Source organism: Myodes glareolus, chromosome 2 (genome assembly GCF_982192425.1).
Source record: "Myodes glareolus chromosome 2, mMyoGla1.1, whole genome shotgun sequence".
Lineage (NCBI taxonomy): Eukaryota > Metazoa > Chordata > Mammalia > Rodentia > Cricetidae > Myodes > Myodes glareolus.
In genome coordinates, this window is record NC_142027.1 from 133,480,760 (window position 1) to 133,497,953 (window position 17,194).

At 43.2% G+C, this 17,194-nt stretch overlaps 1 protein-coding gene across 2 annotated transcripts; it reads right to left on the reverse strand.

Annotated features, from left to right (window-relative positions):
* Nucleotides 1-943: 943 nt before the first annotated feature.
* On the reverse strand, nt 944-5,857 carry LOC125393193 (phospholipase A2-like). Of its 2 annotated transcripts, none has more exons than XM_087903748.1 (4): nt 5,629-5,857; nt 3,483-3,693; nt 2,564-2,691; nt 944-1,151 (listed from the first exon to the last, which is right to left on the reverse strand). In XM_087903748.1, the coding sequence occupies exons 1-4, from the start codon at nt 5,660-5,662 to the stop codon at nt 1,042-1,044; spliced, it is 483 nt and encodes a 160-aa protein (XP_087759874.1). In that variant the 5' UTR covers nt 5,663-5,857; the 3' UTR covers nt 944-1,041. The 2 variants fall into 2 exon arrangements, with proteins under 2 accessions (XP_087759874.1, XP_087759873.1); XM_087903747.1 differs by having other exon boundaries at nt 3,483-3,696.
* Between the last annotated feature and the right edge of the window lie 11,337 nt (nt 5,858-17,194).

Consider the following 17,194-nt stretch of genomic DNA (forward strand, 5'->3'; position numbering starts at 1 on the left):
GTCAAGATGTTGCTTTTAGTGTCCATGTGACACTGCTTCTTTCTCTCTCCTCTCCCTTCTCTCTGCTTCTCTCTCTTTCCCTCCCAACACCTCCCCTCCCCTCCTCTCCTGTCCCTTTTCCTGCTTCATCTCTCCCTCTCCTTCCCCTTTTCTGTGTCTCCACCCCCACCCCATTTGTATCTCATGCTGGCTACTTCTCCTCCTCCTCCTCCTCTTCTTTCTCTTCCTCTTCATCCTCCTCTCCTCCTTCTTTTGCTTCAGTCAGGATTTTTTTTTTGTAATAATCCTCACTGTCCTGAAACTTGACTTTTAAAACTGGGTTGTCCTTGAACTCAATAGATCTGCCTACCTCTGCTTCTGTCTCTCTATCCCAGAGGCAGGGATAAAAGGCACGGCTGGGCTAATCACCCACTGTTGACAGAGGTTTCTGTCCCATCCTGTCCTGTAGCCGTTCAGTTCCAAAGAAACCCACAGAGCCCTATATTAATTATAAATTGGTTGGCCTATTAGCTCAGGCTTTCTTATTATTGAATTCTTACATCATACATTAACCCATAATTCCTGTCTGTGTTAGCCACATTGCTTGGTACCTTTATCAGTGAAGCATTCTTACCTAACCTCTTCTTGCTTCATCTGTGACGATTGTAGACTGAGCGTTTCCTCTTTCCAGAACCTTCTTATTCTGGTTGTCCTGCCTATATTTCTTGCCTGGCTACCCTGCCTATACTTTTCCCTGGCTACTGTCCAGGCAGCGTTTTATTAAACCAATACAAGTGACAAATCTTTACACAGTACAAGACCATTGTCCCACAGCAACCCACCCTTCAAGGTGCTCTGCTAATGTCAATGTCTTTCCTGTTAACCTTTAGTTTCCAGGGCTAGGCGAATGATGTTCTCTGAAGATCTATTTATGTTTGGTAGACAGAGAAAACAATCACCAATGTTTATCTCTTTCTATAGTTGCTTTATTGGAAGGCACAGTGTGTAGTGAACACAACCAGTTAGGCAGCAGAGGTGTAGGCAGTAAATGAGGTGAGAAGTCTAACAGAAGCTTTTGCCTTCGAACGTCTCGTTGAACACATTCCTTAAGATGCATCTGGCTGCCTGGCGGTCACAGTTGCAGATGGCGACCTCACAGGCGTTGTTTTTATCTGCAGAGAATCAAGAGAGGGCGTTGAGTGGACCCTGCTCGCTGCCATTTGTAGGCAAATGAAGCTGGTGGCCCCCACATCGGTGCAGACTTAGGCTTGAGAGACAAAGCAAACTAAATATATTGGTTTGCCCAAATTGTTGAAACACACTCATACTAAAAGAAATCATCCCAGCACTTGGGAGGCAGAGTTAGGAGGATTTCAGTGAATTCAAGGCCAACCTGGCCCAAAGATAGAGTCCCAGGACAGACAGAAGTGTTACACAGAGAAACCCTGTCTTGAAAATACAAAAAAATATTTATTGTGGGGCTGGGGAGATGGCACCGTTGATAAAGCAGTTGCCATACAAGCATGAGGGCCTGACCTAGGATGCCCAGCACCCATGTAAGATTCAAGGTGTGGTTAGGGCATCTGTAACTCTATTGGGAAGTGGGGAGCATGGATCCTCAAAACTTGTTTGACAGTCAGGGTAGCTAAAGGTGAGCGTTCTGTTCAGTGAGAGACCCGGCCTCTAAAGACACGGTAGAGAGTGACTGAAGAAGACAGGGGATGCCAACTCATTCCTATACAGGAAAATAAATAAACACGGATATTTAATCCTAAAACTAGGAGAATGACAAATATGTACACCCACTTCTAAAATTACACAATTTAAGACAATCCTCCTGCTTCCATCTCCCAGTGCTGGGATTGCTGATGTACACCACCATGCTCAGTTTATGAGTTCTGGGGTGGACCAAGGGCTCTGTGCTGCTAGGCAAGCACTCGAGCAGCTGAGCTACATTCCCAGCCCTCTGAATCCCCACCTGTAAAATGGGAATGAAAAATCTTGCCCAGCATAGGCATTTAGTTCAGTGTTTGTCTTGTAGTCATGATATAGCTTTCAGTTGTTTAGTAAATATGGAATCCGTATAACACAGCAGTTAAATGGAGAGACTGTGGGCAGGCAAGATGGCTCAGGGAATGAAGGTACTTGCTGCCAAGTCTGAAGACAAGTTCTGGCTCCAGGACTCACATGGCAGAAGGAGAGAACAGACTCCTGCTTGTTGTCCTCAGAACTCTCCACCTGTGCTGTGGCACAGGCATGAAGCCCCCCTCCAGAAATATATAAAATCTTTAAATTTTTTTCTTTAAATGCTTTTTTAAAAAATGCATTGGATGATATAGACCTGTTTTCTAGAAGCAAAAGTCATTACTTCTAAACTTGGTACCCTTGGGCAAATGGCCGGGTCTTCCTCATCTTCCTCATCAATATCCTCGTCTAAATTTAAGTATCTACCTAAGAAGGCTGTGACGTTTCAAATAAGATCAAAGTAATGATCGCTGAATGTTGACTGTCCTTGTTGCTTCCGTGCCCCTTCCAAACACGCCCAGGACCAAGGAGAATCCCGCGTTCCCGGAGGTGAACCTACCACTGCAGATGAGCTCACTCCCAGAGCAGGAGTAATAATAGGGAATGTCGTAGCGGTTGTCTTCAGAAATTGTACAGCCTCCAAGCTTCTTCGCCTCTTCGTAGCACCTGTCATGTCTCTCACAGCACCTGGGGAGAGAAAGGAAGAGCTGAGGGTGAGTGAGGACCCACAGGAAGTCAGTTCTCACTTGCAGTCTCTCTCACACATGTCAGGATAATTTAAACAACACAATAGTCCAGAAGAAATGGTCCTGAGGCTTGATAACCTCTGATTTCTATTAGTACTTATTTATCGAAAGAACTTGTGTGTAGTTTCAGTCTTTAATCCCAGGACTTGGGAGACAGTGGCAGTTGGTTCTCTGAGTTCGAGAAAATTCAAGGATACAAGAGTAGATGCTGTCTCAAAAAAGTGATTTTTCTACAGAGCTGCAGGAATATAGTGAAATTATAAGTTCTCATGATTCGATGACTTTTTAAAGCCAAGGCAGGGACTTTGATGGTGGCTGTGATGGCTGTGCCCTGGTCTGGAGCCCACTCTTTACATCTCACAATTCTGCTTTCAGGGACCACTAGGTATAGGGTCCTTCTGGACCAATTTCTTTATATAACAAGACACCTCTTGAATATACATATTGGATGATGATGCAGGCCTTTATTCTGAGCATTCATGAGGTAGAGGCTGGGAGATCTCTGAGTTCAAAGCCAGATTAGTCTCTAGAGTGAGTTTTGGGACACCTGGGGCTACACAGAGAACCACGGTTTTGAATCAAGCCAAAATAAATAATAAATAAACCAAACAAAATACACGATATTTGGCCAATATGCCTGTCTTCCTGTTCATACCTCATGAGAGGCAGTGTTTGTGTCCTTTTCCCATTCCAGTACAGACAATCCAGTCCCCCATCAGATGGATCACTCACCTGACAATATTATCCTCATAGCGGCTGAGTCTTACGGGTCCATGACACATGCAGCCAAACATTGTGTACACCGACAAGGGTTGAATGATCCTCAAAAAGAAATTTCTCTCGGATTGACGCTCCAACGTAGTTAAATTACTCCCGGAGAAGCAGTCAAAGGCATTTCCAAACCTCTGCACATCCCGACGGCTGATGCTGTGTGCAGTAGTGCCTGCTGCAAGAACACACAGCACACCCAATAAACCCCACTTGGCTCTACCCAGGGTCTGATGCCTGCCTACCAGCTTCCTCCTTGACTACTCCCAGCTGCTGCATCAGGAGAGCAGTGAATAGAGGTGTGTGTGTGAGTGTGTGTCTGTGTGTGTGTGTGCGCACGCCTGTGTGCTGGCCTGCATACAGGGTGGCAAACACATTCTTGGGAGCACTCATCAATGACACTACACAGAGGAGGTCAGAGGACAGCTTTAGGGAGTTGCTTTTCTCCTTCCACTATGTAGGTCTTGGAGATCAAACTCAAGTCACCAGGCCTAAGCAGGAAGGTGTCTAACTTTTTAAGACAAGGAGTTGCTCTGTAACTCAGGCTAGCTTCAGACTCTGTAGCATCCCCCTGGCCTCAGTGTCCCAACTGGTAGTATTATAAATGTACACTACTGCACTGGGATGGGCTGAATTTCCAAGATTGAGTTCTAAGCACATTGCCTTTTGCCTTGCTTGCCTTCTCATTTCTGACTGTAAGGGCAGACAGTGGCCACACTGTGAGCTGCCCTGTGGTCCCTGTGTTGAGGAGCTAAGAACACTCTGCAGTCAGCAGCCAATTACCAAGCAATCCATCCATCTCTTGAGTTTGAGAACTGCCCCACTTTTACTCACGCCCAGGTGAAACCCTAGCCTCAGTCAGCAGTGGGATTCATCACAGTTCTAGCTAAGACCTTGAGCCAGAGAAGCAGCCAACACCTGCTCACTGTTTCACACTGGAGAATCAGAAGGAATCTGTTGTAGGACCATGCACAGCTCATACACAAGGCTAATGGTCAGGTCATCACGTGTAACATCAGCATATGACATAACAAACTGTTCATCAGCTGAGGAGCAGGTAAATGAGACGGGATTCAGTGTGCAGTGGGATACTTGGTCCCCATTAAAATGAAGGAGAAGCCAGGTACAGTGGAGCACACACCGTGTAATCCCATCAATCTGGAGGAAGAGGCAGGTGGATATCCTAAATCAAAGTCAGCATGATCGACAAAGTCAGTTCTAGGACAGACCCAGAGGAACTGTTATGTTAAAAAAACAAACAAACAAAGAAAAACAAAACATATTGAAAAATTAAATTTCAGAAGGATGTCAGGTACCTATTTAATCCTGTTTGAAGGTGTAGGCAGGAAGGTTTCAAGTGCAAGCAATAGTGTTGAGCTGGAAGAAACCTGATCCACACATTAAGGACATATAAAACATTAATAAGAGCTGGAGAGATGGCTCTGCAGTCAGGAGCACTTGCTGAGCTTGTGTAGGACCCAGGTTCTGCTTCCAGCACTCACGTGGCAGCTCACCATTGTCTATGAGCTCAGTTCTGGAAGATCACACCCTTCCTCTGACCTCTGTAAACACTGCTCATACATAGTTCATAGAGAGACATGCAGACAAACACTCACACATAAAATAAAAATAAACATTTTTTAAAATGATAGGAAAAATCAAATTGCTGTGGCACATTTGGGCCAGATAGATTGGTACCAGGGATGTATAGCACAGGTAGAGAGACTTTCTTTGCTTGTGCAAGTGAATGCAGTGGATTTGAGACTGCACATCTCAGCATGAGCTTGGCTGTCCTGGAAATCACTCTGTATACCAGGCTGGCATTGAACTCACAGAAATCCGCATTCCTTTGCTTCAATAATGCTGGTATTAAAGGCAAATGCCACCAACTCCTGGCTGCAGTGAACTTTTCCAAGGAGTCCTCTAAAGTCAAATTTGGAGGTTCAATGTGCCAGCTGTTGAGGACATGAGGGTGAGGAGGGAACCCCAACTTAGATGCTATTAGACCCCAATAGGAATAGGAAACCATAACTTTAGGTGTGACAAGTGGGAGCCTGCACTTGAAGAGAAGGCAGATGGTGGGGTCCCTCGGAGTGGACATGGGTCCTACCTGTGAGCAGAGTGACCAGCAGAAGGAGTTTCATCTTGAGTGAGAGGAGGACACAAGTGACTTCTCTCTTTCCAGTCCTGTAGCTGTGCTCTGACAGGGTGCAATCAGCAGGCGGGGCCTGTGACTACTGTGTGTGTAGCACAGAAGTAGACTATGTCCACCCTCACAGACAGTCCTGACCGTCAGAGCTGCTGTAGATGGTGGCAGAGCCTGAATCAGTGCTGTCGCAGAGGCGCAGATAAAGGGCTGGCTCAACCCCCCACACCAACGTCAGTGCAGTGACTGGCAACGTGCCCAGTCCCTCTCCTGTGGAAGCTTTGCGGTCATAAGGAGATATAAACATTGTTCCTGGGGTTGGGTCTGAGGGACGCTGATAGTGATGTGTGATACTGGACCCAACAATCCTCCACGTTAACTGTAGTAAGTCTGTTCCAATATCTACCACAGTCTTCGAGGTAGATCCAGTTATAAACTTGACCTTTAATTAATTAATTAATTAATTAATTAATTAATTAATTAATGTGTGTGTGTGCACATATGAAGTTCGGAGGACAGCTCTATGATATCAGTTCTCTCCCTTTACGTGGTTTCTTATAATCAAACTCAGGACACCATGCTGCAAGCAACTTTATCTTCATTGGCTGAGCCATCTTAGCCCACAAACTCCATTCAAAACCTGGGAAAGTAGCCAGATGCTGGTGGTGGTACATGCCTTTAATAACAGCACTCAGGAGGCAGAGGCAGGCGAATATTTGAGTTTGACGCAAATCCTATTAACAGAGTGAATTTCATGGCAGCTAGAAGTACACAAAGAAACCCAGTCTTTGAAAACCAAAAACTAAAAATAAATAAATAAATAAAATGAAATAAATAAAAAAGCAAGGAAGCAAGCAAATGCCCAACAGAAGTGTCCATAGGCCCATAGGATGCAGGCCACCCTTCAGCTGAAGCTCTCCATAAGCGGTGTGTGAAGCTGACAATCAACTATTACAGAGGCTGGAGAGAGGGCTCAGCAGGTAATAGGACTTTCTGCTCTTGGTGTGGACGGGAGTTCAAATCTCAGCCATCACATGGTGGCTGTTGAACAATATCTTCTGGCCTGAAGCCCTCTCCCTTTGTGTTTGGCCATGTCTTATGCACTTTCAATTTAGGGCCCTAGGACCTCCTTTCCCACACTGTTCAGCACTCGTATGGGGAAAGATCATGTAGGGGTGAGTTGAGTTGGTTGTCTTCACACTCAAGCTCCCCCTACCCTTCCAGCAGGACTATGGACAGTCGAACCAGCTACTACCAGTCACTGAGCCTGGGCAGGGGGCTTCTAGCTGTACCTGTTACTCAACACAACTGACCTTGGGAGGGATAAGGCCTTTGCTTTGGGATAGCAGTAGGGATGGGTCTGGAGCCTAGAGAAGCAGATGATTGGGCAGCTGGTCACTAACGGAAAAGAGAGACTGAGAACCACATAGCCTTTAACCAGGCAATGAGAAATTTCTTCCTAAATTTGCTTGACCAGGGAACCAGAGATTAGCCTGGCTTCACCTGTGGGGTCCCGTGGTAGAGAGGTAGAGAAGACAACGTGTTCCTTATGTTTATTGCAAAGTTAGGCTGCTGTGTCCTTTAGCGGGACAATTATCCTGTGCTGTGTGTTTAGGCACAGTGAAGACTGGAAACCCACCAGGATGTAATCCTGACTTCTGGTCATTTACAGTCAGTCCACTTAGGTTTCATCTGTCCCACGTCCTGGATTCAGCACACAGCAGAAGCATTTTGAGTCCAGTAATTTTAGGGCCAAGATGTTCCTTTAGTGCCCATGTGACACTGCTTCTTCCTCTCTTCTCCTCCCTTCTATCTCTCTGACTTCCCTTTCCTTACCTGCACCCCTATCCTCCTTCCCTGCCTCATCTCTCCACTCTTTTTCCCCATTTTGTCCCCCTAAACACAATGTATTTTGTAGGTGTGCATGCTCTCTTTTTGGTGCCCGCCGACCCTATCGGATTTCAGAACTCCCATTCTTGTGTAAGTTTCCCCCCTCTTTAACCATTAAAGTATTCCTGTTACTCTTGAGCTAGTCTGGTTAATTAATTGCACTTGGCACCTGAATTTGGGGACACTGCGTCTCCCGGCCCTGCACCATTTGCGTGTACCACGGCTTGGCTTCCCTAGGCTTGGCACCCCGCGCCATTTGCACAAACTGCGTCTTGTCTTTCCTTGGCTCCGTGCCCTGTGCCATTTGCGCGTACCATGTCTTGGCGTCCCTGGGTGCGCCTGATTCAAAAGAATCCTGGGGCCTTTAAAGATCAGGTCAGCACCCCTGGAGGAATGGGCCTTGCTTACAATGAATGTTGAGACATTTGACTATGGCACTGAAGCAGGGGTAGGAGAAATAATTTCCAGTGGTAAGAGAAGACATCAAGAAACCAAATGTTTTAATTGTGGTAGAATGGGTCATATGAGAAGGGATTGTAGACAATGGATTTCCAGGAAAAATGCTACTTCTCAGAATAACAGGAACAGGAGGACTCAGCCTTCAGGTTTGTGTATGTGTGGCAAAGGCCGGCATTGGACCAATGAATGTAGGACAATAAGAGATAGACAAAGCAACGCAATACCACTGGGAAACGCCATGGGGGCTTCTCGCAGGCCCCCATGGTGAATATGGTCCAATCATTCCCAGTACTGTGGAGAATGTGTCTCCTCAAGAAAATTAGAAGATCCCATGCCTGCAGTCAAAAGAAATAACAGTCTGAATGATGAGATAAATGTGGAGAATGAGTCAAGAAATCTGGCAGGTGAGAATTCTAACACTGAATGTAAATGGATAAAATGTCAGATTCTGCCAAGACAGGGTAAGATAGTTTTGAAAAGTTTCTTGCCTTTAAAAGTGGTGTGTCAGTTATGTTAGGCCTTAGCCAAAGTTAGTTCCCTCAGCATTGCAAATGAGACTTTGGGTGATTGGCCAGGTAGTCAGTTATCTCTGTCATTTGTTGCACATTTTGGAATTTCTCGATTGTACTTCCTGTTTACTCAAGTAATATTGCTTCCCTTCTCAGATCTTTGATGAAGTTGAAGATTGGATCATTGTAGTTAAACTCCTCATGATTTAGCTAAACTTAATTTCAATACATTACTTAGACTCCTTGAAATAGAATGCTTAGTAAAACTTTTGTTATGCATTTCTTGCTTAATATTGTTTATTGCTTGTAATTTTATATTTGGTATCTGTTCCTATTGTATATGGTTCTATTGGGTTTGGATCAATCTTATTTGGACAAAAGGGGGAGATAATGGGGACATTCAACAAATCACATCTGGTTAGGGTGTGACCACCTGGAGCCCAGGTAGAAAAACTTGGAGATGTAGGTGCGTGCGCTCTCTTTTTGCGGAGACCTACTGAATTTTGGAACTCCCATTATTGTAGTGTAAGTGTTCCCCTCTTTAACCATTGAAGTATTCCTGTTGGTCTTGCGATAACCTTGTCAATTCATTACAGTATTTCATGCTGGTTTCTTCTTTTTTGTTTTGTTTTTTCCAGGTAGGGTATCTTTGTGCCGTACTTCACATTGTCCCGGTACTCAGTCTTTAGACCAGGTTGACGTTGTTAGACCAGGTTGACCTTGTACTGAAGAGATTTGCCTTCCTCTACCTCTGCATTACAGACTGCTAGAATGAAAATCATGGCTGGGCTCATCACCCCTTCTTCAAGGTGCTCTGTTAATGGCAATGCCTTTTCCCATTATTTCTCAGCTTCTAGGTCTAGAGGGAATGGTGTTCTCTGAACAGCTAGTTGTTTTTGGTAGACAGAGAATACAGTCACCAAAGCCCAGTTTCTTTCTTTCTTTCTCTTTCTTTCTTTCTTGCTACATCCACGGCTGTCTCGCCAGTGTAGCAGAAATGCTGACTAGATGGGCAAATTGCCGGAAGGATTGGAATTCGTGCTTCTCGGAGCTGTGTGTGTTCCAGGCGGTCCCGTGGCAATCAGTTGTGGTGTAATGCTACCTGAGTCGCCATTAGTACTGACTCGACCTGGCTGTCCTTCTAGCCATATGTCTGTCTTTTCCCCTTGTCTGTGTGTTCTTTGTGATTCTTGTATATTGCTAACAGATCAGACTATTCCAGGCAGTTGCGGATGCAAACAAGACTGCTAAGGACATTTTTGAATTCTGCTCCACTATTAATTAAAGCCTTAAAAAAGTAGCCAGTTCTGGGAATTGCCAGAATCATCATTAGGACAATTCCCTGATGATGTGGAACAAAAAGAGTTAATTTTACTAGGAAAAACCTTAGAAGCTTTAGGCATTTGCCTGAAAAATATGTACAGTTGTAAATAGAAGGCTTATGAAACCTTTCTTATGGGAAGAAAAAGACCTAGCCTAAGCTGACAATATCTGAGCCTGAGAATTGAGAAGGGAGGAGAGTTGAGGTTAGTGATATAAAGTAAACTTCAGAGAAATTCAAGACTATGTATTAGAATTTTCCTAGCAGAAAACTTTCCCAGGAAGATAGTAGCCTTCTTCTTTCCCACTCAGTCACACAAGGTCACTTAGCTCAAACCAACCAGCCACCTGCAAGCTGATAAAGATGGTCTAGCTCAAGGGCAGTGATTTCTTTGAAGGCAAGAGGAGAGAGTTTGTTTTGTAAAGTGTGAGAGAGCCGAAGTCCTTGTGCCCAAGTCAAAGCATCTTCAAAGATTCTTTTTGTAAACTGTTTTATGCTGTTCTTTTCTGTTTTATGATTTGATGATGTATGCCTTTGCCAAGTTCTTTGATTGTAAAAAAGAAATATATATTCTTGCACAGAAGTAAGTAAATCACAACAGCATGTCTCAAAAACATTGAGAGTGTCTGTGTGTCACTTTCCTCGCCGTATCCTGATTTCTCCTGTGCCTTCACCCTGATTCCCTTATGGTCTTAGTGGTTCCCCTGAGCCGGTCCATAGCTCGCTCGCTCTTTCTTTCTTTCTTTCTTTCTTTCTTTCTTTCTTTCTTTCTTTCTTTCTTCCTTCCTTCCTTCCTTCCTTCCTTCCTTTCTTTCCTTCCTCCCTCCCTCCCTCTCTCCTTTCTTCTTTCCTTCCTTCCTTCCTTCCTTCCTTTTGTTGGTTTTTCAGAACAGGGTTTCTCTGAATCTTTGGATCCTATACTGGAACTGAACTAGCATTTGTATACCAGGCTGCCTTTAACTTACAGAGATTTCCCCTATCTCTGCCTCCTGAGTGCTGGAATTAAAGGTGTGTGCTACCACCAACCGATCAAAGCCAAGTTATTTTTTTTGAAAGTAATTTTATTAAATTATAAAAGTTTCCATTTATGCCCCTCTTCCCAACACCCTCCCACTCCCCACCCCTCTCCTCCTCCCTCTTTGTCCCTAAGGGCAGTCAGGATTTCCTGCCCTGTGGGGAGTTCAAGTTCCTCCCCCCTCCATCCAGGTCCAGGAAGGTGAGTATCCAAACAGACTGGATCCCAAAAATTCAGTATATGCAGAGGAAACTAGTCCCAGTGTCATTGTCATTGGCTTCTCAGAAAGACTCCGGGCCAGCCACATTCAGAGAATCCGGCCACATTCAGAGAGTCTGGTTTGATCACGTGCTCGTTCAGTGGCAGTCCAACTGGACTTGGTAAACTCTCATTAGATCCGACCCCTTGCATCAGTGGGTGATAGCATCCCTCGCAACCCTTCGTCATTTTCTTCGTCCTTCTGCTCCTCATTTGGACCTTGGGGGGCTCAGTCCGGTGCTCCAATGTGGGTCTCTGTCTGTATCGCCATCCATCGCCAGATGAAGGATCTATGGTGATAAGCAAAATATTCATCAGTATGGTTATGGGCCAAGGCAGGTTCAGGCACCCTCTCCTCTGTCCAGAGAACAATCTGGGGATCTCTCCTTGGACCTGGGATCCCATATATAGTCAAGTTTCCTGTAAACCCTAAAATGACTCCCTTAGTTGAAATATATTCTTCCCTGATCCCATATTCATCCTTCCTCCCTTCCCCCCGTCCCGGTCAACTGAGCTTTCTCCATTCCTCCCCTACTCCCTTCTCTCTAACCCTCTCCCCTTCCAACAACCCTTCCACCCCCCCCATGCACCCAAGGTTATCTGGGACTCTTGACTATTTCCTACCTCCTGGCGGATAGCTAAATAATCTTCATCAGGTTCGTCTTCTTATTTAGCTTCTCTAGGATCACGAATAATAGGCTCAAAGACCTTTAATTATGGTTAGAATCCACTTATGAGTGAATACATACCGTGTTCCTCTTTTTGGGTCTGGCTTACCTCACCCAGTAAAGCGTTTTCTATGTCCATCCATTTGCATGCAAAATTCAAGATGTCATTATTTTTCACCGCTGAGTAAAACTCTAATGTGTATATGTTCCACACCTTTTTTAACCATTCTTCTATTGAGGGGCACCTAGGCTGTTTCCAGGTTCTGGCTATTACAAATAGAGCTGCTATGAACATAGTTGAACAAATGCTTTTGTAGTATGTTAGGGAATCTCTAGGGTATATTCCCAAGAGTGGAATTGCTGGGTCCTGAGGGAGGTTGACTCCCAGTTTCCTGAGAAACCGCCACACTGATTTCCACAGTGACTGCACAAGTTTGCATTCCCACCAACAATGAATGAGTGTTCCCCTCACCCCACATCCTCTCCAGCATAGGCTATCATTGGTGTTTTTGACTTTAGCTATTCTGACAGGTGTAAGGTGGTATCTCAAAGTGGTTTTGATTTGCATTTCCCTGATCGCTAAGGAGGTTGAGCATGACCTTAAGTGTCTTCTGGCCATTCGAAGTTCATCTGTTGTGAATTCTCTGTTCAGTTCAGTACCCCATTTTTTAATTGGTTTAATTAGAGTTTTAGTGCCTAGTTTCTTGAGTTCTTTGTATATTCTGGAGATCAGACCTTTGTCTGATGAGGGGTTGGTGAAGATCTTCTCCCAATCAGAAGGCAGCCTTTTTGTCTTACTGGCAGTGTCCTTTGCTTTACAGAAGCTTCTCAGTTTCAGTAGATCCCATTTATTCATTGTTTCTCTTATTGTCTGTGCTGCTGGGGTCCTACTTAGGAAGAGGCCTCCTGTGCCTATATCTTGTTGACTACTTCCCACTTTCTCTTCTATCAGGTTCAAAGTGGACGGCTTAATGTTGATGTCTTTAATCCATTTGGACCTGAGTTTTGTGCATGGTGATAGGTATGGATCTACTTTCATCCTTCTACAGGTTGACATCCAGTTATGCCAGCACCATTTGTTAAAGATGCTTTCCTTCTTCCATTGTATACCTTTAGCTCCCTTGTCAAAAATTAGGTGCTCATAGGTTTGTGGGTTAATATCCGGGTCTTCTATTCAATTCCAAAGGTTGATTTCTCTGTTCTTATGCCAATACCAAGCTGTTTTCAATACTGTAGCTCTGTAATAGAGTTTGAAGTCAGGGATGGTAATGCCTCCTGGAGTTCCTTTATTGTATAAGATTGTTTTGGCTATCCTGGGTTTTTTGTTTTGCCATATAAACTTGATTATTGTTCTCTCAAGGACTTTGAAGAAGTTTGATGGGATTTTGATGGGGATTGCATTGAATCTATAGATTGCTTTTGGTAGAATTGCCATTTTTACTATGTTGATTCTCCCAATCCAAGAGCAGGGGAGGTCTTTCCATTTTCTGGTATCCTCCTCAGTTTCTTTCTTCAAAGACTTAAAGTTCTTGTCAAATAGGTCATTCACTTCCTTGGTTAGAGTAACCCCAAGATATTTTATGCTATTTGTGGCTATCGTGAAAGGTGATGTTTCTCTGATTTCCCTCTCTGCTTCTTTATCCTTTGTGTATAGGAGGGCCACTGATTTTTTGGAGTTGATCTTGTATCCTGCCACGTTACTAAAGGTGTTTATCAGCTGTAGGAGTTCTTTGGTAGAGTTTTTGGGGTCACTTATGTACACTATCATATCGTCAGCAAATAACGAAAGTTTAACTTCATCCTTTCCAATTCGAATCCCCTTGATCTCCTTATGTTGTCTTATTGCTATTGTTAGAACTTCAAGCACTATATTGAAGAGGTATGGAGAGAGTGAACAGCCTTGTCGTGTTCCTGATTTTAGTGGAAAGGCTTTGAGTTTCTCTCCATTCAATTTGATGTTAGCTGTCGGCTTGCTGCATATTGCTTTTTATTATATTTAGGTATGATCCTTGTATCCCCAGTCTCTCCAACACCTTTATCATAAATGGGTGTTGAATTTTGTCAAATGCTTTTTCAGCATCCAATGAAATGATCATATGGTTTTTTCTTTCAGTTTATTTATATGATGGATTACACTGATAGTTTTGCATATGTTGAACCAGCCCTGCATCTCTGGGATGAAGCCTACTTGATCATAATGGATAATTTTTCTAATGTGTTCTTGGATTCAGTTTGCCAGGATTTCATTGAGAATTTTCCTGTCGATGTTCATGAGTGAGATTGGCCTGTAATTCACTTTCTTGGTTGTGTCTTTGTGTGGTTTTGGTATTAAGGTAACTGTAGCTTCATAAAAGGAGTTTGGCAATGACTCTTCTGTTTCTATATTATGGAATACATTAAGGAGTATAGGTATTAGCTCTTCCTGGAAGTTCTGGTAGAATTCTGCATGAAACCATCTGGTCCTGGGCTTTTTATGGCAGGGAGATTTCTGATAACAGCTTCTAATTCTTCACGATTAACAGGTCTATTTAGATTGTTCACCTGTTCTTGGTTCAACTTTGGTATATGGTACTTATCTAAAAATGTCCATTTCTTTTACATTTTCCAACTTTGTGGCATATAAACTTTCGTAGTAAGATCTAATGATTCTCTGAATTTCCTCTGTGTCTGTGATTATATCCCCCTTTTCATTTCTGATCCTATTAATTTGCATGTGCTCTCTCTGCCGTTTGATTAGTTTGGATAGGGGTTTGTCAATCTTGTTGATTTTCTCCAAGAACCAGTTTTTTGATTCATTGATTCTTTGGATTGTTTTCTCTGTTTCTATTTTGTTGATTTCAGCCCTCAGTTTGATTATTTTCAGTCCTCTACTCCTCCTGGGTGAATCAGCTTCTTTTTTTTCTAGAGCTTTCAAGTGTGCTGTTAGGTCTCCAATGTGTGCTTTCTCCGTTTTCTTTAGTTGGGCACCTATTGCTATGAACTTTCCTCTTAGCACTGCTTTCATAGTGTCCCCTAGGTTTGAGTATGTTGTGTCTTTGTTTTCATAAATTCAAGGAAGACTTTAATTTCTTTCTGAATTTCGTCTTTGACCCAGGGGTGATTTAGTAGTTGACTGTTCAACTTCCATGAGTTTGTTGACTTCCTGGGGGTAGCATTGTTGTTGAATTCTAATTTTAATCCATGGTGATCTGACAAGACACAGGTGGTTACTAATATTTTTTTGTATCTGTGTAAGTTTGCTTTGTTACCGAGTATGTGGTCAATCTTCGAGAAGGTTCCATGAACTGCAGAGAAGAAGGTATATTCTTTCCTATTTGGGTGGAGTGTTCTATAGATGTCTGTTAAGTCCATTTGATTCAATACCTCCAATAAATCTCTTAATTCTCTGTTTGGTTTCTATCTGATTGACCTGTCCATTGGTGAGAGAGGAGTGTTGAAGTCTCCTACTATTAGCGTGTGTGGTTTGATGACTGCCTTGAGTTCTAGAAGAATTTCTTTTACATGTGTGGGTGCCTTTATATTAGGGGCATAGATATTCAGGATTGAGACTTCTTCCTGATGATTTGTTCCTGTTATGAGTATGAAATGTCCATCTCCATCTCTTCTGATTGATTTTAGTTTGAAGTCGATTTTGTTAGATATTAGAATGGCCACACCCGTTTGTTTCTTAGGTCCATTTGCTTGGAAAACCTTTTCCCAACCCTTTACTCTGAGTAGGTGTCTGTCTTTGTGGTTGAGGTGTGTTTCTTGTAAACAGCAGAATGTTGGATCCTGTTTTCGTATCCAATCTCTAAGTCTGTGCCTCTTTATAGGTGAATTGAGTCCATTGATATTAAGAGATATTAATGACCATTGGTTGTTGACTCCAGTCATTTTTTTGGGGGGTAATAGAGTGTATGTGTTTTCCTTCTTTGAATTGTGCTAGTGAAGGGTCGCTAGATGTCTGAATTATTGTAGTCAGTGTTGGCAATGTTGGATTCCTTGGGATGTAATTTTCCTTCTAATATTCTCTGTAAGGCTGGATTAGTAGTTACATATTGTTTAAATTTGTTTTTATCCTGGAATATTTTGCTTTCTCCGTTGATAGTGAACGAAACCTTGGCTGGGTATAGTAGTCTGGGCTTGCATCCATGGTCCCTTAATTTCTGCAGTACCTCTATCCAGGACCTTCTGGCTTTCATGGTTTCTATAGAGAAGTCTGGTGTAAGTCTGATAGGTTTACCTTTATAGGTTACTTGACCTTTTTCCTTTGCAGCTCTCAATATCCTTTCTTTAATCTGATTGCTTTGTGTTTTGATTATTATATGGCGAGGGGATGTTTTTTTCTGATCCAGTCTATTCGGTGTTCTGTATGCTTCTTGCACCTTCATAGGAATATCACTCTTTAGGATGGGAAAGTTTTCTTCTATAATTTTGTTGAATATATTTTCTGGACCTTTGATCTGCAATTCTTCTCCTTCTTCTACTCCTATTATTCTTAGATTTGGTTTTTTTATTATGTCCCATATTTCCTGAATGTTTTGTGATGAGAATTTGTTGGATTTGCTGTTTTCTTTGGTAGGGCGTTTATTTTCTCTATGGTGTCTTCATAATCTGAGATTCGTTCTTCTATCTCTTGTATTCTATTGGTTATGCTTGTTCCTGAAGTCTCTGTTTGTTTACCTAGATTTTCCATATCCAGCTGGCCCTCGGTTTGTGTTTTCTTCACTGCTTCCATTTCAGTTTTCAATTCTTGAACTGATTCCATTACCTGTTTGATTGTTTTTTCTTGGTTTCCCAGAGTATCATTTACGAATTTACTCATTTCTTCAAACTCTTTGTTATATTTGTCTTCCATTTCTTTACTCATTTCTTTCATCTTTTTGTTATATTTCTCTTCTATTTCTTTAAGTGAGTTATTCATACCCTGTTTAAGAGACTCTATTGCTTTCATAATAACACTGTTTTCCACTTCTTCCGGAATAGGTCGTTCAAGCCCTTCTGTCGTAAGATCGCTGGGATCTGGTGTTTTCATGTTGTTTTTCAGATTGTTGGAGGAATTCTTGCCTTGGCGACTGCCCATCTCTTCCTTCAGATGCTCTCCAATGGCTCTTCCCTCCGCTGGGTCTTCTTCTACTGGTTTAGTGCCCCTTGCTATCCAGGAATCACTTTGCCTGCAGCCTTAGCTTGCTGCAGGCAGGATATTAGAACAAAGGGACTTCCTTCCCTTTGCACTCACCACCTGTGTCATTCCGTGGTGGCCACCCCAGCTGAGATGGAGGAATTTAAGCCCCAAAAAAGGGAGAGGGGAGGGGAGGGGTTCCAGGCAGAAAGCTGGGATGGCGTAGCAGGAGAGAGAGATTAGCTGGGGGAAGCTACCCCTTTGGAGTAGCCAGGGAGATAAGGATGGCGGGAATATTGTGTGTTCCCT

What these genes read in the sequence shown, in the direction of transcription:
- LOC125393193 (XM_087903747.1), bottom strand. Translation starts at nt 5,662, where the DNA reads ATGAAACTCCTTCTGCTGGTCACTCTGCTCACAG. An exon ending in TATGAGGATAATATTGTCAG is followed by an intron (nt 2,692 to 3,482) that starts GTGAGTGATCCA and finishes TTCTCTCCCCAG; the next exon opens with GTGCTGTGAGAGACATGACA. An exon ending in GAGTGAGCTCATCTGCAGTG is followed by an intron (nt 1,152 to 2,563) that starts GTAGGTTCACCT and finishes GATTCTCTGCAG; the next exon opens with ATAAAAACAACGCCTGTGAG.